The sequence below is a fragment of the Cynocephalus volans genome, chromosome 1 (genome assembly GCF_027409185.1).
Source record: "Cynocephalus volans isolate mCynVol1 chromosome 1, mCynVol1.pri, whole genome shotgun sequence".
NCBI lineage: Eukaryota > Metazoa > Chordata > Mammalia > Dermoptera > Cynocephalidae > Cynocephalus > Cynocephalus volans.
The window spans coordinates 96,504,222-96,530,142 of NC_084460.1; the positions used below are offsets into that span (position 1 = coordinate 96,504,222).

At 37.5% G+C, this 25,921-nt stretch overlaps 1 protein-coding gene and 1 pseudogene across 2 annotated transcripts in view; one reads left to right on the forward strand and one right to left on the reverse strand.

Annotated features, from left to right (window-relative positions):
- PLD1 (phospholipase D1) overlaps nt 1-25,921 on the reverse strand; it is a 128,271-nt gene that overhangs the window by 94,274 nt on the left and 8,076 nt on the right. For both annotated transcript variants that reach the window (XM_063097591.1, XM_063097581.1), the window contains exons 6-10: nt 22,713-22,771; nt 20,708-20,800; nt 13,716-13,868; nt 12,824-12,973; nt 11,889-11,972 (exon numbers count right to left, since the gene is read on the reverse strand). In XM_063097591.1, coding sequence (XP_062953661.1) covers nt 11,889-11,972; nt 12,824-12,973; nt 13,716-13,868; nt 20,708-20,800; nt 22,713-22,771 — 539 coding nt within the window. The remainder of the gene's footprint in view (nt 1-11,888; nt 11,973-12,823; nt 12,974-13,715; nt 13,869-20,707; nt 20,801-22,712; nt 22,772-25,921) is intronic.
- LOC134386034 (septin-7-like) lies at nt 2,048-3,432 on the forward strand (annotated as a pseudogene).

Sequence of the window (25,921 nt, forward strand, 5' to 3'; positions counted from 1 at the left end):
AAGCCTTGTAGAATTCAGACAATAATGTTGCCTTGCCAGGGAGTCCTCTAAGAATGTGAAAACAACAAAGATTATAGGAGGTAAAGAGATTAAAAGAAATCCTTTTTATGCTCTATTTCATTCAGTTAAAGAAAATAAAAACCCAAAGATAAAGTTTCTAAAGGACACACATTAGACAAGATAAATAAGGAAAGAGATAAATGGAGGGGTGTGTGCTGTATAATTACTGCATATTTAATTTAGTGTAAGAAACAAACTCAAAGGCAATCATAGACATAGTCAAACAAACAAACAAATACACCATCTGATAGGAAAAAAATCAAAGAAGAATTAAAAAGAGGTCTGGCTTAAGTAGAAGAGTGTATTGCTCTGCACTGCTAGTTCACTGAAGGTGAGAGATATCCAACAACATATACATGCCAGCAATTTTTTGCTGTTCACGTTAATTATGGGCTCAGAGGGATTCATTTCAAAGCCACGTTTAATGCTATACTCTGCAGTTAAGTCTTTATCATCCTTTACATTATTTAACCCATAGGCACTGTATACCCTGTATGCAGAGCACTCTACCAGATACTTTGGAGGATATTAGGATAGCTCTCAAGGAAGCCCTCAGTTTTAAGGATAACGTATAAAAAGATAAAAGACCGACACTAATGCTATAAGCAAAGTATAAACAAAGGTGGCACGGCAAGGAGAAAGCAGCCATGACTCAACAGGCACCATTATGTCAGGATCTTTACTAAGCAATTATTAGATAAGCAAATTTCCAACAAATTGTATAATAATGCATTTCATTGAACCCAGGACACTGGTGACTGTAAGATGCATCATTACCGTATGCATCAATAAGAAGAAAAAAATGGTGAGAATTATAACTGTAAGATGCGTCCTGATTTCAGAGATGTTAAAATGTACCTCTAAGTAAATGTATTACTTAAAAGATTTTATGGCTTTAAATGCTTATATGAAAAAGACAAAAAGTTTAAAATCAATGACCAAGGCTCCCATCTTAAGAAGATAGAAAAAGAACAAAACAAACCCCAAAGTAAGAAGGAAAAGCATAATAAAGATAAGAGTGGAACACAATGAAATATAAAACTGAAAAGCAATAGAGAAAATCCAATGAAACCCAAAGCTGGTTCATTGAAATAATTAAAATTGGTAAGCTTCTACCAAGACTGAAAAAAAAAAGGAAGAAGCATAAATTAGCAATATGAAAAAAATGAGTGAAAGACAGGAAATTAATACAAGCCCTACCAACATTAAAGTAATAGTAAATGTCTAACTAGAGAATATTATAAATAACTTTATGCCTATATTTATGATAATTTAGATAAAATGGACAAATCCCTTGAAAAGAAAGTGTCCAAAATGGAAAGAAAAAAATCTATTTAAAAATTGAATTGATAATTTAAAACTTTCTCATAAGAAAAACTACAGAGCCTGACAATTTTACAGGTAAATTCTATCAAATATTTAAGGAAGAAATAATGTCAATCCTACACAAACTCTTTCAGAAAACAAAGGAGGAGGAAACATTACTAACTCATTTAAGGAAGCCAGCATTACACTGATACCCCCCAAAACCAAACACAATGCAAGAAAAGAAAGCTACAGAACAGTAACCCTTATGATCATAAGAGTAAAAATCTTTACCAAAAACCCAGCAGTTTATAAAAAGGATAATAGATTGTGATCAAGTGGAGTGATCATAGGAATGCAAGGTTGATTTACAAGTTGAAAATCAATGTAATTCACCACATTAACAGGAAAAAAAAGAAGAAAAAATATATGTTCATTTCAAAAAATACAGAAATATATTATTTATTTATTTTTATATTTTTTAGCAGCTGGCCAGTGCAGGGATCCGAACCCATGACCTTGGCGTTACAAGGCTGTGCTCTAACCAACTGAGCTAATCGGCCAGCCCAATGATGCAGAAATAATTCGACAAAATTTAACAGTCATTCACAATAAAAACTTTCAACAAATTATAAATAGAAATGAACTTGTTCAGTGTAATAAAGGGCACCTATAAAAAAATCTACCTCTCAGTGCCAGATCCGCTGCTGCTGAGGAGAGGAGCGTCAACAGCAGCACCACAGTAGCTCAACAGAAGAACCTTGAAGGCTATGTGGGATTTGCCAGTCTCCCCAATCAAGTATACAGAAAATCAGTGAAGAGAGGGTTTGAATTCACACTTACGGTAGTAGGTGAATCTGGACTGGGAAAGTCAACATTAATCAACTCATTATTCCTCACAGATTTGTATTCTCCAGAGTATCCAGGTCCTTCCCATAGAATAAAAAAAACTGTACAGGTGGAACAATCCAAAGTTTTAATCAAAGAGGGTGGTGTTCAGTTGCTGCTCACAATAGTTGATACCCCAGGATTTGGAGATGCAGTGGATAATAGTAATTGCTGGCAGCCTGTTATCAACTACATTGATAGTAAATTTGAGGACTACCTAAATGCGGAATCGAGAGTGAACAGACATCAGATGCCTAATAGCAGGGTGCAGTGTTGTTTATACTTCATTGCTCCTTCAGGACATGGACTTAAACCATTGAATATTGAGTTTATGAAGCGTTTGCATGGAAAAGTGAATATCATCCCACTTATTGCCAAAGCAGACACGCTCACACACACCAGAGGAAAGCCAACAGTTTAAAAAACAGATAATGAAAGAAATCAAAGAACATAAAATTAAAACATATGAATTTCCAGAAACAGATGATGAAGAAGAAAATAAGCTTGTTAAAAAGATAAAGGACCGTTTACCTCTTGCTGTGGTAGGTAGTAATACTATCATAGAAATAAATGGCAAAAGGGTCAGAGGAAGACAGTATCCTCGGGGTGTTGCTGAAGTTGAAAATGGTGAGCATTGTGATTTTACAATTCTAAGAAATATGTTGATAAGAACACCCATGCAGGACTTGAAAGATGTTACCAATAATGTGCACTATGAGAACTACAGAAGCAGAAAACTGGCAGCTGTGACTTATAATGGAGTTGATAACAACAAGCATAAAGGGCAGCTTAGTAAGAGCCCTCTGGCACAAATGGAGGAAGAAAGGAGGGAGCGTGGAGCTAAGATGAAGGAGATGGAGATGGAGCAGGTGTTTGAGATGAAGGTCAAAGAAAAAGTTCAAAAACGGAAGGACTCTGAAGCAGAGCTCCAGCGGCGCCATGAGTGAATGAAAAAGAATTTGGAAGCATGGCACAAAGAATTAGAGGAAAAACGTCGTCAGTTTGAGGATGGGAAAGCAAACTGGGAAGCTCAGCAACGTATTTTAGAACAACAGAATTCTTCAAGAACCTTGGAAAAGAACAAGAAGAAAGGGAAGATCTTTTAAACTCTCTATTGACCACCAGTTACATATTAGTTGCCAATATGCCAGCTTGGACATCAGTGTTTGTTGGATCCGTTTGACCAATTTGCACCAGTTTTATGCATAATGATGGATTTAACAGCATGACAAAAATTATGTTTTGTTGTTGTTGTTCTTGATGGAGATTAAGATACCTTGAATTGTCTAGGATGTTGTGTACTTAGAAAGGAACAGCTCTAAGTACCTTTCCTATGTTTTCTTTTTCTTTTTTTTTATTAAACAGATATCTTTGGTTTAATGCATGAGAACATTTTACTGTTGTACAATCATGTTCTGGTGGTTTGATTGTTTACAGGATACTCTGAAATAAAAGGACTCTGGAAGGTTTTCACTGAGGATAAATTGCCATAATATGATGCGAACTATGCTTCTCTATGATAATTATAATACAAAGGTTCCATTCACTGTAGCATATAAAATAATGTAATTTAGTCTAACACAGTTGACCCTATTTTTGACACTTCCATTGTTTAAAAATACACATGGAAAAAAACCTATATCCTTACAGTGCACCTAGAGCTTTTTTATAACAACCTTTTTTGTTTGTTTGTTTGTTTGAGATTCTTTAAATATATATTACTCTCATTTAGTGCCCTCTTTAGCCAGAATCTCATTACTTCTTCATTTTTGTAAGAACTTTTAATTTAGATATTTTCCATATATTGGTCCTCCTAAAATAGAATATAGCATCTTTCATATGGTAGGAACCAACAAGGGAACTTTCTTTAACTCCCTTTTTACACTTTATGGTAAGTATCAGGGGGGAAAATGCATTTATAGGTCATTTCTAGGCAAAATTGTGAAGCTAATGACCAACCTGTTTCTACCTATATGCAGTTTCTTTATTTTACTAGAAATGGGAACCACGGCCTCTTGAAGAGAAAAAAAGTCACCATTCTGCACTTAGCTGTATTCATATATTTCTGTATTTTTTGTTTGTATTGTAAAAAATTCACATAATAAACAATGTTGTGATGTAAAAAAAAAAAAAAAAATCTACCTCTAACATCATACACAATGATAAAAGACTGATTGCTTTTCTCCTAAGATTGGGGACAAATCATGGAGGTTTATTCTGTTCAACATTTTATTGGTAATCCTAGCCAATGTAATAAGACAAGAAAGTAAAATATAAAGCATACAGATTATAAAGAAAGAAATTAAACTGTCTTTATTAATAGATCATATGATCATGTATAGAAAATGATCAGGAATCTACGAAAAAACTACTTGCATTAAAAAGTAAATTTAGCAAGGTCACAGATATAAGGTCAATACCCAAAAATCAGTTGTGTAAGGGAACTCCAAAAAGTTCATGGAAAAATAAAATTAAAAGATAATATGAATCTTTCCATGAATTTTTCAGGTACCATTGTATTTCTAGTTCTGTACGCTGTCAGTGAACAACTGGAAAATGAATTTTAAAAATACCATTTACAATAATATAAAAAATGAAGTACTTAGTGATAAATTTAACAAAATATGTGTAAGATCTGGACACAGAAAAGTACAAAATAATGCTGAGAAAAATTAAGTAAGACATAAATAAATGGAGAGATATATAGTGTTGATGAATTAGAAGACTCAAATTTTGAAGAAGAATGGAATTTGAAGTACCACCCAACCAGTGGTGAATTTACTAATTTTTCCCCTTCAGTTCCTTGGCCTGAAGGGAAAACCTGGAAATGAGCATTGGCACAGAGAGAACTCCAAAAGTCCTCTAGTTCATACTTGAGGAGAAAGAAATGGATCTTCTATAGTGCCAGGGTTGCCATGGAAAGCCTGCAGGCACCAAAAACTCTGATGGAGGGAAACTCTTCCTTCCAGTTGAAAGAGCTGTGATTCCCAAATGGGTGATGTAAATAACCACGGCTTGTCTCCAAACATGGGTGCCATCACAGAAAGCATGTGGTAGAGGGGGATAAGTAAAAACTCCCCTTTCCAGCTAGAAGACTAAAAAGGGAAGCCTCGGGGACTGGAAAGTAGTTGAGAGATCACGGAGACAGAGGAGCTCAGGAAGCAACCCCATAAAGTTGTATATGATCTTCTGGCTTGTTCTCAAGCTGCCCATGCATGGATTTGATCCTAAACAGCATGCTGAAGAGTTTGAGAACTGAACAAAGAAATAGACCACCACCCAAGCCCCAGACTGGTCACTAGGTGGCACACACAGGGGACAGATCTGAATAGCACTACAAAGGCTTTAAAAAGAAAACTGACATTAAAACCACATGTTCAACATGAAAAGATGCTGTCTTATAACATGATATTCAGAATTTCTAAAACACTATTAAATAGTAATTGGCACACAAAGAGCTTTTTAAATCTCAACTTGAATGGAAAAGATAGTCAACAGATGCCAGCAGCAAGATGACACAGATATTGAAATTATCTACTTTAATTCTTTGTCAGATATTATAAAATGCTCCAACAAATAAGGGTGAACACTCTTGAAATAATAGGAAGACAGAGAGTCTCATCAAAGAAATAAAAGACATGGGGCCGAGCCCGTGGCGCACTTGGTAGAGTGCTGCGCTGGGAGCGCGGCGACGCTCCCGCCGCGGGTTCGGATCCCATATAGGAATGGCCAGTGCGCTCACTGGCTGAGTGCTGGTCACGAAAAAGACAAAAAAAAAAATAAAATAAAAATAAATAAATAAATAAAAGACATGAAGAACCAAATAGAAATTTTCAAAGTGGAAAATACAATCACCACAAAAAAGAGAAAAACACAAAATCAAAACTGACTGAATAGGCTCAATACCAGAATGGAGATGATAAAAAGAAGGAATCAGTGAACTTGAAGATGGAAGAATAGAAATTACCCAATTAGAACAACAAACAGAAAAAAGGTTGAAAAATATGAACAGAGCCTCAGAGTCTGTGAGACAATACTAAAAGACACTATGTCATTGAAAACTCACAAGAGAAGAAAGAGGAAAATTCAGAAAAAATGTCTAAAGAATAATGGCTGAGAATCTCTCAAATCTGCAAGATATATAACATAGATTCAGGAAGCTCAGACAACTCCAAACAGGATAAATCCAAATATCATAACCTAACTGCTGAAAACTAAAGACAGAGGAAAAATGTTTAAAGTGCTTAGAATAAAAATAACACATTACTTAGAGGGGAACAATAATTCAAATGACTGAGAATTTTTTGTCAGAAACCACTGAGGCCAGAATGAAATGGAACAACTACTTTAACTAAAATGTACGAAGATCTCTTATAACTGAATTAAAAAACAACCCAGTAAAGAAAAAGAGGAAAAATATTTGAACATATATTTCCAAAAAAGTTAAACAAATGTCCAAAAACTACATGAAAATATGCTCAATATGAAAAGATGCTGTTAATACAAATTAACCACAATGAAATACTACTGCATAACCTTTGAAAAAAAGACTGACAACACCAAGTGTTAGCAATGAAGTGGAAGGACTGTAACTCTCATATGTTGCTGGTGGGAATATAAAATGGTACAGCCACTTTGGAAAACAGACTGGCAGATTCTTTAAAAATTAAACATACATTTAGCTCTTCACAGTAAATTAAATCTACCTCTAAGATAGGCATCAGAAAACAATGGCCCATAAACCAAATGTAGCCCACAGACTGTTTTAGTATGGATTGTGAGCTAAAAATAGTTTTTACCTGTATATTTTTAAAGGGTTGTTAAAAAAAAACAAACAAAGAAGATTCTGTTTCAGAGACTGCACATGGCTTGCAAAGCCTAAAATATTTATTATCTGGCCAACCCTTTTGAAAGTCAGTGGCTTTCAAACTATTTGGACCATAACTCACAGAAAGAAATATATTATATGAGGGTACTTCAAAAAGTTTGTGGAAAAATAGAATTGAAAGATAATATAAATCTTCCCATGAACTTTTTGATGTACCCTTAATACACCCAAACCAATAGTCCATCTGCCTATCTATCATTATTCTATTTACAACTAAAATAAACGTTTCACAGAACAGCAGCCTTCACTATCACTTAAGCCACACCTTCCTTCACTTCCTTCCCTTTTCTTTCCATCCTATGCCATTCTTTTAAAAAAAAATTGTTCACAATCCACAAAATTATTTTAACAAATAATTACTAAAGAGGTTCAACTCAGCACTTGAAAAAAAGTAATAACATTAATATCAACTTAAAGAAAGATTTTTAAAAATGTATTGTTTTACCTAGAATAGTCTTCACTTGTGAGCCAGTCAATAACGAAGTGCTGATTTTTTTCATTATAACCTTTGCTGTTTACAGAGACTATTGTCTCTTCTCTTTGATTCTCTTCCCTTTACAAACTCCCTCTTTAAACAATCTCTGTTCAGTGTTTCTCTTTATTCTCCTGTTTTATTAATAATCCTGTCCATTTCTGGCACGTTTAACCCAGACTTAGTACGGAGGCTGTGGTAGACGACCCCTGCACCCTCCCCACATGCCAGACAGAGAATCAGCGTGGGCAGACTCAACACACTTGTGGGCTCCTCTCCCCTGCTGGCCAGTGGTAATCAGAATCATCATCAAGAAGAAAGCCGAGCTAAGCTACACTCTCTGGATCTGACCCAGCTGCACAGCAATTTAGCAATGGAGCTGGAAACCACATCTGAGTGTCCTACCTCATTTTAGGACTTTCCAACAAACACCAGAGAATTGGTTCATAGGTGACTTGAAAAAGGATTGAGCACAGAAAAGACATACGACTAGTATTCTGCTGGTTGATCCAGACAAACAAGTGAAGACTGCTCACTAATTAACCTGCATAAAAACTACCAGCTCTGAAGCCTTCCACACCTAGCTAGGATTTACCCTTCACCGTAATTTCCAGATACGCTAAGCTGTTTCATTAATCGTTATCTCTTCTAACTTGACAGCCTACTACAGAATTTACTCCAGAATATTTCTCCTGACCAAATCCACCCAAACCTGATTACTACTTGATCCAGCACCTTAGAGAAATTTGATCTGCACTTGAAGGAATCTCAGAGCTAAAAGGAACCTCGGACACCACGCAGTGCTCCAGTTCCTCTGAGACAGGAGCTCCACAATTGTGGGCTCTAGAGGAGACACCCACAGGTCCCACCAGCATGGGCATGTGCACACATGGTGACCCAGGCATGGTCCTAACCTGCCTCACTGAGTCACACCTTTCTCACCATAACATAGTCCCCCACGGCTACTAACAATTCAACAAATAGTAGCTATTATTGTTAATAATAATTCTACTATGCTTTAGAAACTAGACCTTAGAAAGGTTAATATGACTTACCCCAGGTTAGTAATAGCTGGGCAGGGGTCCTCACCATGTATCTCCTGGATCACAACAACAGTTTGCTAAGTGGTCTCCATAACCCCCTTTCAATTCATCTTCTATACTGTCCCCAGAATGGTCCTTTTTAGAAAACAAATAGGATTAATATTCCCATGCTTAAAGTCTTCAGTGGTTGCCAGTGTTCACAGGATTAAGTCCTAGCTCCTTAAAGTGGCTCACTCAGTGAGTGACCTTCACAATTTGTCCCTAACCTGCAGAGTATGCATAAAGCAAATGTACTGCACAGGGCCTGGTCTTCCAAAGCCTTGCAGTTTCAAATATTGACCTTGCAAAAGACAGAAAAATTTCCCCAGGCTATAGTCTCTGTTGTAAGATAAAGAATTATAGCACAGCAAGGTTGCTGGCTCAAAGACAGACAGGTTACTGATTGATATGTAAGGATACTGGGAAATTGCTGTAAGAGAATGTTTGCTAAAATCAAGCTTTTGTTGGTGGATCGACTTAACTTCTTGAAAATTACATTATGGAATGTCACCTTGCTTGTCTTACTGAATGTTACCAGCTGCTATTGTTAAACTTGTTAAACTATACTTAGCAAAAAACCCACCTATGTTCTCTTCCTGTAACTTCCTGGTCTGGAGAACAAATGCAGGAAGAGAACCCAAATTCAGGTTAATTTCCCAAATGGAAGGAATGCCTCGCTCCTGAGGGTTCCAGAAGATTAACCCCTTTTCGGGGCTTCTCACTGCTCAGAAGATGGGCTTTGAGTAATCTTTGGGGGCTCCGTCACCCAGGGGAAAAGGGGTGACAAATCCGTGGGAGATAAAGCAACACTAACCTATCCTTCGAGTGTCATCTCTACCCACCACCCCAAAGGATGCTGTGCTTAAGCAACACACAAGCTCCTCCCTCCCCCAGCAAAGCTGTGCTCTCACACATCTATGCCTTGGTTCTGGCTCTTCCTCTGCCTAACACAGCCGTCCATCTGTCTTCATCTGGCCAACTCTAGCACCCAGGCCCCAGTGCTCTCTCCTGAGAAGCAGTCACTGTCCTTTCCTGTGCCCCCTCCATGCCCTCTGCTGTGTTGGTCCTCAACACTGTTTTCCCGGTCCTTTGTTTCATGTCTGACTTGCTGACTCTACATTGTCCCAGGGTAGGTAGGTAGCTGCTTCCCATTTATCTTTTGTCCACATGACCTAGCTCAGTACCTATCACAGAGTGAGTGCTCACTAAGTAGCTTTGGAATGAAGGCATAAATAAATTAACAAATGAATGGATGGATGGTTAAATCAATTAATGAACAAACAGAACTAAGTACTTCTAGGTCTCAGGTTGTTTCTCGTTTCATTGTATCTCCCCTTGCATGCCTACTAATTGTTCTAGAAGCATATGCCTATGGTTTTCACTTAAGTATACGATGTCTCCCGAATTAAATTACAAGCTTCTTAAAGGTATGTGCGTCTCCTACCTTTGGTTTTCAGTCTCTCAGGGTTTGGTTAAACATATCAGGGTTTGGTTAAGTTTCTGAATGCTCCCAATTGCAACATACTTGCATGACAAGAACTTTCTTCACTTGTTATAAGGGAAGTTATTGCAAAGGTTTTATTTCAAAGGGTGTGTTGTAATACGATGTTATCCTAGAGCATCATGAGAAAGAAATAATCCCCTGATTCATTCTCTTACTGAAAGCAGAAGAGAAAACATTTAGGGTTCCATCTCTTCAGATGTTTAAATGAGACTCTGCATTTTAGTAACCAGAACTTTCAAAAGAGAGATTATTTTCTTGCATAGAGCATGAAAACATGGGCTCCATGGAAAAACTACTTTCAGTCTCTCTCATGTCTCTGCCAACCTTTTAGAAATATTTCTAAAACAAACATAGTGCTACATTAAGCTTGAATTTATTCTCATAAGTATTTACAAACTATTCAACCAAAGAAATAGCTCCTAAGTATGAAACTTTTTTTATTCCTGGTAACTGACCAAAAAGACAAAATTTGGCAGGAATATAAAGAGCAGGATTAAGCTCCTGCACAAATATGAGCACACTGGCCATCAAGTGCCTTATCTATTGACTCCAGATCAACGATTCTCAGCCAAGAGAGATTTTGCCCCCAACTCTCGTCTCAACCACGGGACATTTGGCAATGTCTGAAGGCATTTTGGTTGTCACAAATGGGAAATAGCTACTAGCATCTAGTGGGTAGAGGCCAGTGAGGTTGCTAAATATCCCACAATACACAGGGCAGTCCCCCACAACAAAGAAATATCTGGCCCAAAATGTCAATAGTGCCAAGGCTGAGAAAACATGCCCTAGAATTGCAGATTTCCATATAACTGACAGAAAACAGTAGAAGATGGGTTTATATTTCTGTAACTCTCCCCTGCTCCCAAAATCTAGAACTAGAAGAGAATAAATTATGATGATATTTTCATGGTTCATATCTAAGGTACCATTTGGAATGAAACAGGATAGAAAAAAAATAAGATGCAATACAGGCAACTAGTTTCTTAGAAGAAAAAAATATTTTAGACATTTTCATTTCCACTGTAGCCAATGTTGGCATCTGTGATGGGCTTTAACTGTCCAGGCAGATGGGTAATTGGAACTGAAGTCAGACTACAAAGCCTACACTAACTTCAGGAGTAAAATTTCCCAAGAGCTAAATGAGTTTTAGACATGAGACTTCCAGTGGCTTTAATAACTGTCATAACATTCATGAACATTTTTAAAGGGGGTCAGAAAGTTGGAACCTGATGTTTCTCCAGGACAGCTCACCAGACCTAGTCATTACACAGGATATTTGAAGAGTAAGAGGCAAATAGAACTGTTTCAACATCAAAGGTCAATTCACTGGATCTGGTGACAGACATACCAAAATGAGGAGAGACACCCGAGGAAGAAGATTTTCCATTACCTCTACAACTCTATTTGCACTGCAGCATAATCTTTACTAAAATGAATATCTGGGTATCTGCTTCCAAATGGAAAGACAAAAACAAAAGTGTTCAAGCTAAATATTTTAAGAATATATTTGGAGGCCAAGTTTTTGAAATGCTTTTCATTAGAGGCTATTAGTTAATTGGTTGAGACTTTTGTCAAACCATCTGTGGGTAATGCCAGTTTTCATAACATATGATTCTTGAACAGCACTACATTATTGTATATTTCTAAACCCGGAGACTCCAGACAAAATTCCCATGGACAAATACTAACCACCAATCCGTGATAAAAATCTCTTCTTTTGCCTCTTCCATTGCATCCGCCACATCTTCAAAATATCCTTTGGCATTAACGTACCTGAAAGACAAGTTTTTTGTTTCTTTTGTTTTGTTCTATTTTTGTTTTACAAAAATAAAAAAAGAAAGAAAGAAAGGAAAGAAAAGAAACATATCCTGTGCTAAAGCAAAACATGGAAACTACTGCCTAGAACCTCTACATAATCACCAGTTTACTTTGTGTAACTGAAAAACAAGGATTGAAAATACCACCTGCTGTCTACTATCCAGGAAGGGCAGTAAGTAGATAGATGTAAGCAGCCTGATTTTTCTCTGCTTAGGGAACAAATTCACTGAACCTCATCAGCATATGGGGCCAGGTGAAGTCTATCCTATTGAGCTCACACATGGCTTTTCTCTGAGACTGAAAATAGACCAGTTTCCAATCCATGGGTAGAAAAACATGCCAAGCATAATTTTACTTAAATATCTAGCATGTAAATGCTTTTTCTTAAATTATGGCTAATGATAAATAAACTTTCCACTTGCATCATTAAGAATATGTATGGGGCTAGCAGTTAGCTCACTTGAGAGAGTGCGGTACTGGTAATACCAAGGTCAAGGGTTTGGATTGCCATACTGCCAGCCACAAAAAAGAAAAAGAAAAAGAAAATGTAGGAAGTTACCTTTAAAAATCAAACTTCAAAATCTAAAGTTAGCTAAGGTCACTATGAAAAATCTTAAAAACAAAAATTGAAAACCTAATCTATGATCAGGTGGTCCCATAACTGCCTCAGAAAGAAAGGTCCTTGTTAATAAGTATGATGCATAATATCTGTTCACACTTTTGAAAATCAGTTCCAGAAGAACTTAGGCCACTATACTATCAGATGCCATGACTACCTTGACTGTCTCAGAGCAAAAATATCTTACCATTTAGCTAAAGTGTTCTCTTGGATAGCAGCATATGACCCAAATCGATGATCTTTGAGAAAGTTGGTGCCGTGTTTCTGGATGAATTCTTCTATGGCCCCTCCCCACCATCGAGCATGTCTATAGCTGTTGCATTTTAAAATAAGTGTCCTTTAAAGAAAAGCAAAATGTGGAAAAGAAGGGTCACTCTGTGTTCTCTCTTAAAACAAATGTAAGAATTAAACATGCCCTGTTTTATTTAGTAGTATAGTAAACATAAATTGAGAAGTTTAGGCAAAAAATAGGTCTTTTAAAATTTTTTGGTAGGATTTCTAAAAATATTCAATATATCAAAAATAAAATTTCATTCATTCACTCATGCAAACATGCATAAAGGTACTTACTACAGACCTAGGGCTGCAGTAGGCCATGAGGAGGACAATGGAAGAGGTATACATCAACATACATGGACTCACTAATAAAATCTATAATAAACACACACTTGAATATCCTTTCAAGCTATCTTTCTTAAAATCTGTATGTAAACAGAATTTTTGTAAATCAGGTCACTTTTTAGGTGTTTTGTTAATTAAAGCATGCTAATTTATAAAGCAAAATTTTATTCTATTTTTTAAAAATATGAACTATCACCCTTTATCTGTTGGGTAAATTGATAAATTGAGTAGTAAATTTTGTTAGAATAGGAACACACTACACGTTTATTCTGACTCTGCTGCACACAGGATATTCTATTCCTAAAAATATATACAAGGAAAAAGTATTAATTACTTTTGATTGAGGATGAGTTCTAAATACATTTTTAACATTGAAATTATTTTACCTCCTCCCTTAAGGTTGAGAGAAAAATAGTTTCTTTTTATGAGATTTTGGAAGAAATATTTGAAATTTCTACCTTGAGAGATTATCAATTCGGAGTCCATATTTCGTTTCTGTTTCCTTCTTTCCCACCTTAATTTTGAATTCTTTGTCTACCAGCAGGACAAAGGCAATAGCACCACTGTCTGGTTTCATGTACAATAAAAAGGAATCTTTCACTATTAACCACCTGTAAGGAGGTAACAAGTATTTTTAAAGTTGTATTGAATTATGAAAACAAAAAGAACAAATTATTATGGCAAGTCTTAAGTAAAACACTCTAGCAGACCACAAACATAATTTCACTTTTTATGAAGAGAATTTATTCTTAAAAATCACTATGAAACAAACGAACAAACAAACAAAACATTTCTATTATGTTTTTCTACGTAGTATTGGCACCAAACAATTAAAAATAATTCACTAGCTCTTTAAACAATAATGGCAAAACCTGGAACAATGTCCCTCATATTGGCAGGTAGTGCTCACAGAGTGTACAAAGGAGCCCGTCACTGGAAGAATGTAATGGGTTGGTGTTTGCTAACATAAACTATCATGAAAGAGGCAAATAAATCAACCAGTAAGTAAAATGCCCTTTAAAAAATCCAGTAAGCAGCCAATATTCTGTTGTTCATTTCAAATCATTTGTAGTTTTAAGGACATTTAATAAATGATGCTCAATGGCACACAGGCATCTCCGAAAGTATTTCCATCCAATTCAATATACATTTAAGAGCTTCATAATGTAAAAGGACAGCTGGGTTTAGGGAAGAGGTGGAAATAGCACAAAGATAAGTCAGAAGCTCTCAAAGGAGCTTACCAGGTTAGTGGGAGCACACACTGATAATTCTCAGCCGCCTGGAATAGATACTAAAAGAGAAAAGCAAAAAGGGATGGGTACTGGGCGGACCCTGTGGCGCACTCAGGAGAGTGCAGCGCTGGGAGCGCGGCAGTGCTCCCGCCGCGGGTTCGGATCCTATGTAGGGATGGCCGGTTCGCTCGCTGGCTGAGCGCGGTGCAGCCGGTCACAAAAAGACAAAAAAAAAAAAAAAAAAAAAGGGATGGGTACAAGGAAGAAGGTGTCCTTAGTTCCAACTAAGAGGACAAGCCAGTGGCGTTCTCTTGAAGAGGGAGTGTTGGAGCGAGGCCAGGAAGGGTCCCTGAAGCCGGGAGGGTCAAGGTGTACAAACCCCGTGGAGGAAAGAGTTGCCAAAGGCACTAAGGTGTGGAAATGCTGCATGTGTTGGGAGAACAGTTTGGTGTGGCCAGGGTCACAGGGAGTACAGCAAGAGAGGAAAGAGTGGGGGAGATGGGCAAAGGCCACACTGAGGAGGGTCTGGAAACCAGGTTGAGGAGGCTGGCTTTGTATCATGGAACCAGTGTTTCCTAACCTTGTCTGATAATCAGAATCTCTCAGGATGCTTGTAAGAATACCAAATCCGGGGCCGAGCCCGTGGCGCACTTGGGAGAGTGCAGCGCTGGGAGCGCAGCAATGCCGCGGGTTCGGATCCTATATAGGAATGGCCGGTGCAATGCCGGTGCACTCACTGGCTGAGTGACGGTCACGAAAACGACAAAAAAAAAAAAAAAAAAAAAAGAATACCAAATCCCCAGGCTCCACCCCAGGACCTTTAAAGAGGCCTGAGAATCCGTGTTTTTAACAAAAATACCAATATGCTTATTAAATAAGGAACGCCTCATGCCCTGGCAAGGCAAAAGACAATAATATCACTGGAACTATGTTTTATTAAGAAAGAATGAAGGACATAGTGTGGCAGGTTAGCAAGCTACTGCAGTAATACAGAATAGCTCTTCTCACCTTCCAATGTGCATATACATCACCTGGGGATCCTGTTAAAATGCAGATTCTGATTCAGTGGGGCAGGCCTGAGACTTTGCATTTCTAACAAGCTCATAGGTGATGGCCATTCTAGGACCACACTTTGAGTAGTAAAGATGTGGATGACAGGCAAGACAAGGGGAAGAGCAAGAGAGCAGAGATGGGATCCATTTAAAGTGAGTGCAAATGGTAACTTGATCATGCTACTATGTATTCATATTTATCTGTAGTTGTATAGTGATGAAGTGAATCAGCTGATAGCTGAAAAAGGTAACAATGAACATAAAATCACTCATAAGACAAAGTAAAACACTAGGTGATTCCATATGAAATAGAAAGGTTGGAATACCTAAATATAAATTAAGTAACATTGTAAATGTAGCATGGGAGCTCAGTATTTAAAATAATTCTATAGTAAATCTTTACTTAATTTGCTAATCACATTGCATTTTAGTGGCTTTATAATTTGGAATTGAATAGAGACAAATCTATATTAATTTCCACATAGTATCATTTCATTAATTAGGTTTTTAAGACATAGGCTATCTCCTTCCCAATAAAAGGGGGGTAGGATAGATTTAGGATAACTTACACTAAAGGGCATACATGTGATATGGTTAATAAAAGGATAAACATGAAGGTCACAGAAAGCAAATACCTAACCACAAAAGCTAACATAATCACAGAGACGACATGCCAGTGTGAGTTTGAGCTTCCTGGTTTCTCTTGTCGAATTAATAAATTAAAGAAATAAAGGTGTTCTCCTCCCAAACTAAATTTGAAAGGGAGTTTCTCATTGGGGACCTAACATAAAGGCAACTGAACAAAATAATGGATAATATTCTCAACAACAGTTTTCTACAAATGCAGAAATTATACATTTTATAAGAATTCTTATAACAATCCTCAATATAGATACCAAGGTCATGATATCAAAGGGTAAACTCAATGATTCTGATGGGGCTGAGTTATGAGTTCAGAAATGTAGCTGCCTGTTGATAAAACTTGGTTAAAGCTAAAATATAGTAGATGGACCACATATCTGTTAAAGTTCCCTCCTTAGCTACGGTCCCTTCTCCCAGCCTGGCCTTTGATGCAAACTATGCAGCAGACAGTGTGGCCCAGACCCAGGGCACTGGCCTGCTTGAGCTGTCCCTCCCCTTCTCAGCCTCATGTCCTACTGTTATTTCCCACCGTGCTGATCTGACTGTTCTTCTGATTTGTTAAGTTTGTTCTTCTTGGGGCCTCTACATTTGCTATTCCTCTGGCTAGAAATTGTTTCTTCCAGATCCTCCCATGATCTTGTCAATCAAACCTCTGCTTAAACATTCCTCTAGAGGGAGGCTACTTGATCTAGAAAGCTGTCCTCAGCCACCCCACCAACTCCACTCTTTCATGTTGTCCTGCTTTATCTTCTTCACAGCACCGATCACTATCTGGATTTATTTATTTGTCTGCTTGTTTATTGACTGTCTCTTGCACTAGGGAGTAAGATCCATGAGAAAAGGGAACGTGGCTGTTATGTCCACTCCTATGTGCCCAGGGCCTAGAATAATCTCTGGCAGCCCAGAGCAAGTCTTCAGGCATAGCCACCATTCTCCCTGAGTAATGGTCACGTGAATGGGTCCCAGAGAGTAAATGAAACTATTTAGATATTGTCACTATCTAAAAATTTTAATTCTTGGTATAACTCATAGCAAAGTAAATGCTAAATTTATTTCTTAACATTATACATCTGTTTCCCTTAAGGCATTATTAGATGAGAAACTTAACATCTAGCCTACTACCAGGTGTAGAGAAGTAGCTCAGTAATAGGCTGTTTAAGCAGATGTTTTACATTGTGAAAGGAAATTTCTTGTGTGCTTTTCTTTTTCTTTCTTTTTTCTAGTCTCTGAAACTTGGTTGAAAGTTTAATTGCCCTGTTTGCCTTACCTCAATTTGTTAATATAGAATAAGAAAGCTATGAGAATTTTTTTTACGGATACAAAAGAACAAAATGAATTATGAATGAGGTCACTGTATTAGTTTGTTTTCTGTCATTTATAACAGAATACCTGAAACTGGGTAACTTATAAAGAAACAGAATTTATTTCTTACAATTTTGGAGGCTGGGAGGTCCACAGTCAAGGGCGCACATCTGGTGAGGCCTTCTGGGTGGGAACTCTCTACAGAGTCCCGTGGTGACACAGGCAATCACATGGCATGGATGGCAAGAGCTCTTTCGTGTGCTCTTCTGATAAAGCCCAGTCCATACCCGTGACAACTCATGAATGGATTAATTGATTCATAAGGACAGAATCCTCATGATCCAATCACTTCTCAAAGACCTCACCTTTTAAATACCATATTCTGAATTCCCACCCTCTTAACAGTTACAGTTTCCAACACAGGAACACATTTACCCCATAGCAGTTGCCTTTAAAAGTAACCATTTAGACACCAAGAGTCTTCTACTGTGAGAAACTTTCTATGCTAATTTGTCAGTGACACTTTATCATCTAATATGATGTCTAATATCATCTAATATGATGATATTTCAAATCCTATATATGTGACTCAGGAAATATTAATATGGAACCAAGGCTTTAATATCATGGAAAGATTTACACAATTTAAACTGATGACACATTTCATTCCAAGGAGGATCATATCTTTTTAGATTGCCCTGATTGAAGCATGATTTAATCTCAAGTTTAATAAAAGAGAGGTGGCATTCTTTTGTGTAACAAAGTCTTCCCTCATCTTTCCTGGCTGCTGCTTGTCATAGAGGTTATAACTCAAAAGGCGGGTCCTCAGTGAGCCCTTCCTTGACTCCTGGAGCTAAAGTCACTCTCTTTAGTCCTCAAATTCCTCACTATCCCATTTGCTCCCTCCCCCCCACCTTCAAAGCTCTTATCAGCACCTAAATTTACATAACATACATAAGTTATCCACTTAGTACTGCCTGCCTTTCCCCTCCAACAGAGCTCCACGAGAGCAGAGTCACTGCTATTTTCACAGCGGCTAGAACGCAACCTGGTATACATTAGGCACTCAGGAAATGTCTAAATGAACCAGACCAAGGCTTCCATTCCTTGAGTAAATGCCTTAGGTTAGGTTGCCCCAGAAGTAAATTCTGAGATGAGGATGTAAGTGTATAAAGTAGTTCACAAAGGAGCTTATTAGGGAGGGGCCAGAAAGCACTAAGCACTTCCCTAAAGTAGGGAAGGACAGGAAGAAAGAGCAAGGAAGGGAGCCACAAGGGATGTATTTTCATGCACTTTATTACGGGCAACCGGGCTGCAAGCCTACTGGAGAGCTCTGGGAGACAGAGCAGAGCACATTGCAGAATTGTCCCAAATGACGGGTGAAGGAGGATGGGGAGGGAGTCAGCTCTTGGCTGAGAGCTGCTCCTGGGGGCTGTTGACACTTGCAACCTACTCTGCACACAGGCAGAGGAGTGCTCTGGCAGCCCAGAGAGTCAATGGTCAAAGAACCACTGGTGCTTAAAGTCTGAAACGCTGTGGATAGCACATAGTAGCTGACTTAGGCAAAGTTAGTGACTGGGAAAGAATGGTCAGAAGGAATCAACACAAGGGCCCCAGTGCGCTGGGAGGACCAGCCTCCAGAAGCGGCATGGTATGAGCAAGTATCAGTGACAGGCTGGCTTACACCCCATCCTGTCCCTGCTGGGCATTTGGTTTGAGTAATGCCTGGGTTCTGTATAATTAGGATGAGAAGATACCTTAAGCAGAGTCTGCATTTCCTGTGATATTACTTATACCCTGAGTTTATACAAGTTCGAGAAGTTTATCTGAAAGCAAATACTTTTTCTAGCATTTTAATTCCCTTTTCATTTCAGTAAAATTCTTTCTGTAACAGATTTTCAATTTTCTTTAGTTTAATCTTCTAATCTTTGTTTTGTAATTTCTTCTCTCCTTTCAAAGCCCAGAAAATAAAAGTCCAATTTAATGGTATTTTTGCTGATAGTATATTTTAAATAAATATGTTTAAATGTAGATCACAGTTTTAATATTATATATTTTGAATACATGCATAGCTCAATTCCATATATACACATGAACTCATATATCATTTTCAAGTTGAGGGAAATATTATATGTAGATATAAAACATTTATATCTGATTTCTTAACAGCATTTTAACGGTTTTTAAAAATCCCAGTACATTTTTATTGCAACAAATAGTTATTGTCTATTATGTGCAAAACTTGCAGGACACAAGAGTTAGATGAGACTACTTCTCCACAAGCAGTCTTTAGTTTAAGACATAAGATATGAATTAAAGATCTCTATCTATATCACACTTATAATATACATTTTTTTACAAATATTAGGTCTAAAATTCTCATCCCTGATGTCTGACCAATTTTTATTTTTTATTTTTTTTAAGTGTTCAGTTCAGTGGTTTTTAGTATATCCATGGAGTCGTGCAACCATCATGTTCACTTAATTTCTTTTTGTCACCCCAAAAAGAAAGCCCATACCCATCAGTAGTCCTTAGTCCTCTTCATGGCTGAACAATATTCCACTGTATGGATATACCACATTTTGTTTATCCATTCATCAATTGATGGACATTTGAATTGTTTACACTTTATTGGCTATCATGAATAATGCTGCTATGGACGTTTGTTTACAAGTTTTGGTACAGAAGTTTTTTTCGATTTTCTCGGGCAAATATCTAGGAGTAGAATTGCTGGGGCATATGGTAACTCTATGTTCAACATTTTAAAGAACCGCCAGACTGTTTTCCAACCAGCAATGTATGAGGGTTCCAATTTCTCTACATCCTTGTCAACACTTGTTATTGTCCATCTTTTTGATTATAACCATCCTAGTAAAATTGTATCTTGTTGTAGTTTTAATATACATTGCCCTAAGGACTAGTGATGTTGAACACCTTTTCATATGCTCATTGGTCATTTTGTACCTTCTTTGGCTAATTTGCAAGTCCTATGATCCACTGGGTTTTTATGTATATAATATAATCTGTATACTCTGCCTACAAGTCTAGTTTTTGGTAGAATATTTAAATGGATGCTGGGATGTGAAATTTAAAATACAATTAAAAATTTGCTCTTCCATGGCTTTCAAAAGATTTATAATTTACTTATAATTTAAAACTAGTATGAAAAGCTCCCCCATATACCCAGTTTACTAAAACAAACACAAAACCCATAGGTCCTACCTTTTTGACCATCGGTAGCAGGCTCTTCCCTGACCACAGCAATTTAAACCTGGTATTCTGTGTCCCCCGGATCTTTTCATTATCATACCTTCTCTGAAAGAGACATCAAATTAACCCTATCATCTTCAAATTTCCAACTCACACTTAGCTTGTCCAGTCTCACCCCTCAGGACTAAATAAATAGCCTCATTTTCACACGACTTTCCTCCCAACACTTTCCTCCTTCCCCTCTGGGTACTATAGCAGCTAATCTTTTTTTTTTTTTTTTTTTATTGAATCAAAATTGATTATACATATTTTTGGGTTTCAACATTGAGATATGTTGATTGAATCAATATTATTAGCATATTTATTGTTACAAATTGTAATTATTCTTTATGCCCCTCGTCCAATCCCTCCCCATTACCCTTCCTCTCCTCCTCCCCCCTCTAATCACCTTAGATTTCTTCTCTCTCTCTGAAAGAATAATGGTTACTTTGTTGATCTGCCACCCAAATGATCTGTCCAATGCTAAGAGGTGTGATCAGGTCCCCCAATACTATCATAGAGCAGATGTCTCTTCCATCACTATGAAATGGGCTCTGTGGAGGGAGACATCCTCTTTCTTTCTTTATCTCTGCTGGTGACTCTCCTTGTATCAACTCAATCCAGTGGCTGGTGGACCATCTGTGTGGTGGTTATGGCATCTAGCTGACTTCACGGCAGCCATGGTTATTGTGGTGGCTGTGATGGGCCACCCACATGGAGGAGATGTTTTTGGCCTGCTCTGTGGTGCTGGCAGTATGCCTGGTTGTGGAGAGTGTCTGATCCCCAGTTCCATGCCCTCAGTCACCGAGTGGGTCCCAAGGCACTGGCATGGTGTGCCTTGTTGTGGGAGGGGGCTCCAGTCCCAAGCTCCATACCCCGGGTCCCCAGGTGGGCCCTGAGGCACTGGTACAGGGTACCCTCGTTGTGGGAGGGGGTTCTGGTCCCCTTCTCCATGCCTCAGGTCCACGGGCAGACGTGAGGCACTGGTGTGGTGTGCCTGGTTGTGGGAGGGGGGGTCCGGTTCCCAGCTCCATACCTAGGGTCCCCTTATGGGCCCCAGGACTATAGCAGCTAATCTTAAAAGCTCTTTGGTCTGATGTAGCCCTGTTGGCATTTGGAGCAGCAAAATTCTGTTGTGTACAATGCAGGACCATAAGCATCCTGGCTCCTGGCTCTAAATGCTAAGTGTTCCCTCCAGTCACTATGACAACCTAAAAAAGACCCTGCACATTTCCAAATGCCTGCAAGGGGATGGTTCAGGTGCCATGGAGACCATGCCAGGGTGGGGCCCACCACAGATTCCCGAGCATTTCTGCATCCCTTTGCAGTCAGTTCTAGCAACTGAGCCATGCCCAAGGAAGTAGGGAAAGGCTACTATAGCTTTTAAGGTGGTAAGATCTTGATTTTGAAAGATGTGACAAGAAAGAGCAATAACAATGGCTAAACAAAAGGAAAAAAATTTAAAACAACTACTAACAATGCTCTGAAAGAGCTAAAATTAAAAAGTTAAACTTTCTATTATCAAACTACTCTCGTGAAGGAAAATAATTATTAAGTAGATTTCCATCTGTTATACGGGATATATTTTACACAGTATTATTTTTAAATAGTCATCAAAATGAGTGATAAATAGTAAACTTGTATACGTAATTGGACGGAGGTATCTTATATATTTGATCTTTAATGCATTCTCCCACACATCATACTCGCTACGTGTATTGAACACTCCCACTCTTGGGTTAGGGACTCTACTAATAAGCACATGAGAAAGACAGTGGAGCAGTTCCCACCACTGCTGATTGTAGGAGATGCCCTGTTTTGTATAGATAGATTCCCCTCAGCTGCTCTTACTCTTCTGGGGAGAAGAGAAGCTAGCAGTAAAGCTAGCAGGCGGGCTCCATCACCATGACATGCACTAAATCAAATGCTAACACTTATCAGCTTTTCACACTTCCCCTAAAGGTCCACTGCAACTTACATGCCCTTTGGTCCCAGATCATGGATGAAAGATAGCTGGCTTATATCAAGGAATTCTGTCTGAAAAGAGGCCAAAAATCCACACTTTAGAAAGCAAATATAACAAAATTTATACATTAAAAAACACATATTAAGTACTGTTAGGTGTATAAACTGGTGTACCCTACAAACTACACAGATCAATAACAATGGTATTGCCCTGAAAGAGTGCACATTAGAAGTACATACATAATTAAGACACAACCGAGAGAGTGATGTCTGCCCTAAGACATCATGCCCAAGAAGGTTGTGGAAGGAGTTTACTCTCAATGTTCTTTTGTGTTTGCTTTTGTTGTGAGGGGAGCAGGTTGTGTGGCATAGTGTACACACAAATAATTACAGAATACAAGATGGGAGTGATATTGGTACTGGTTCTTGAAGATGGACTAGACTTGGGCATGTGAAACGGGAGATGAAGGGGAATAGAACAGAGAAAGTATAAGAAGGAGACAGGATGAACAGTTGGGCTATAGTCAATAAGGTGAAGGAGGGTAGTGGAAGATTAAAAGGCAATGCAAATTGATGAGAGACTGGGGAGGTTGCTGAACATTGGACATAACAGAAAGAATTATTTTTCAATGAATTGAAAGAGAATTTTAGGCCCACCTTCACTGTATAAATTACAAGAAGATTAAAAACTATAAATACTCTGATAACAGCTGTGACTAACATTTACTGAATGCTTATTATGTGCTGGCACTGTACTAATCATTTTTCATGCACTATCTCAAACCCTTTTGAAGCCAGGGCTATTTGTCCCATTGTACAGAAGAGGAAATTGAGGTTTAAAGCAGGGATAGGCAAATTTTTCCTGCAAAGAGCTGGACAGTAAATATTTGGGGCTTTGTGGGCCATAGTTTCTGTTGCAACTGCTCAACTCTGCCATTGCAGCATAAAAGAAGCCATAGACAATACATAACTGAATGAGTGTGGTTGTGTTCAAGTAAACTTTACTTATGGATACTAAAATATGAATAGGATATAATTTTCATGTGTCACAAAATAATATTCTTCCTTTGATTTTTTTCAACCACTTAAAAATATAAAAACAATTCTTAGCTAATGGAACACACAAAACAGGCAGTGGGCTTGATTTGGCCCATGGGCCCTAGTTTGCCAGCTCCTAGTTTAGAGAAGTTAAATAAGTTGTCAAAGATCACATAATTATCAATGGGTAGATTCAATACGAAGACAGACCAAAGTCAGTACCTTCAAAACTAAGCTGCACAAGCAAAAGGTTATTCAACAAATTTATCTCACTCAAATTGATTTTCTTGCATATTCTAGGTAGGTGGGGGCTGGATGCAAAAGTAGAAGCACAAAAGAAAAACAATCAACATTATGGGATGCTTAGCATATGCAGGACTTTGACCTCAAGTAATCCTTGAAACACCTAGAGTTAGACCTTCTATTGTTTCCAATTTACAATTTTTTTTTTTTTTAAAGCAGCCAACAGTAAGTCTGGAACTGCCAATGGTCTTTAGACCATAAAAATAAACAGCCTCTATTAAACTGAAAAAAAAACAAAAATAAAAAAGATATTCTCCCAGTATTGGGAAGCAGACAGAGGGGAGACCAGATGTGGAAAACCCTCAAATTCAACAAAATTCTGCGGGAAGAAAACCAATTACATGTGAAAGTAGATACAGAGTTATAAACAGCAGGAGGGTGACTACTTCCTAGCTGATGGGATATCACAGAGGAAGTGGCATTTGATCTGGGCTTGCAAATGGGATTAACAAAATGAAATATAACAGTTTTATATGTGATTGGAAAAATCTAATATTAATCTTGTGAAAAAAAATCACAAATATCTCAGAGTGGTCAGTCCTTGTGAGTTTCAAGTAAATGCTTTTGTTTTTTTTCTTTTGTTGGGGTCATTTGTGGAAAATAGGTCTGTAAAATTTAAAATGTCTTAAATATCTTTTAAAATCCCAAATCAAACCTACCTTCGCACAGCATTCTTTTTTTAAAAAAAAAAAAAAGATGACAGGTAAGAGGATCTTAACCCTTGACTTGGTGGTGTCAGCACCACACTCTCCCAAGTGAGCCACGGGTTGGCCCTTCGCACAGCATTCTTAAAATAAGGATTTAAAAAGTCAAGGTCTTTACATTTCATTTCTTATATAAAACGTGGTGATTTAGTACCATGCATTTTTTATCTGATTTGTGGAAATGTTTTCCAATTGGAAAATGGAGTAACCCATGGGTTATTAGAAATGACATTCAGACTGTCAACCATAGAATCTAAAATGTGTGAAGATCCTAAACTATAATTTCTCACTTTATTTCTGGGGAGCAGACAGAGAATGTCAAACTTAGTTTACCTCTGAAGAAACTACTACACAGGTATAACTAATTTATTGCCAAGTCACAGACTTTGAATGGGAGAACAGGAAATAGAAAACAAAAATCAAGGAAACCACTTATCTAATATCTGGATCTTTTCTTATTCACATAGCTCTTATCAAGTAGCTGACAACAGAAATATCTGAAATAATTCAGAAATCATCATTTTAAAATATAACAAAATTGCTAAGTGTAAAGAATTTCATTTAAATAAAAAAGCATATATTAGTAATGTAGAAAATTAAAAATTGCACATTAATATGAAATTTAATTTATCCTAATGGCTTAGTAAAGTTTAATCTAACCAGAGATTTCAAGGAGAAGCCAGCCCTATTGCAGAGAAAAAAATCTCTGGCAGTAAATGTTGTTCTAAAACAGATTTATCAAATTGAAAGGAAACGTGTCAAGGGCAAATGAGAGGCAAACCTAATTAGTAAAAATTGAAATTTGACAAAGATTTTGTTGTCCACGCTTCTCAGTGCATCCTCAGTGATAAGAATTCCATTCTCCACTTGGGCAGGTTAATCTCAGGAATAAGAACTAAAGATCAATTTAACCTGACAATACTCCATAGGGCTTATTCCACTGATCTCTTCAGTAATGTACTAATCAATACCTTTTTGTTTTTGTTGTTTGGCAAAGGAACTTGTGAAAAATGCAATTAAATCATGTTCTTGCAGATATGATGTTGATGGCAGGAAGGGAGAAGAGGGAGGGGGAAAGAGGAATTGGTAAAGGGACACGAAAATCAACATTATATATTGATAAATTAAAATAAAAAATAAATTAATTAAAATTAAAATACAAAAATAAATAAATAAG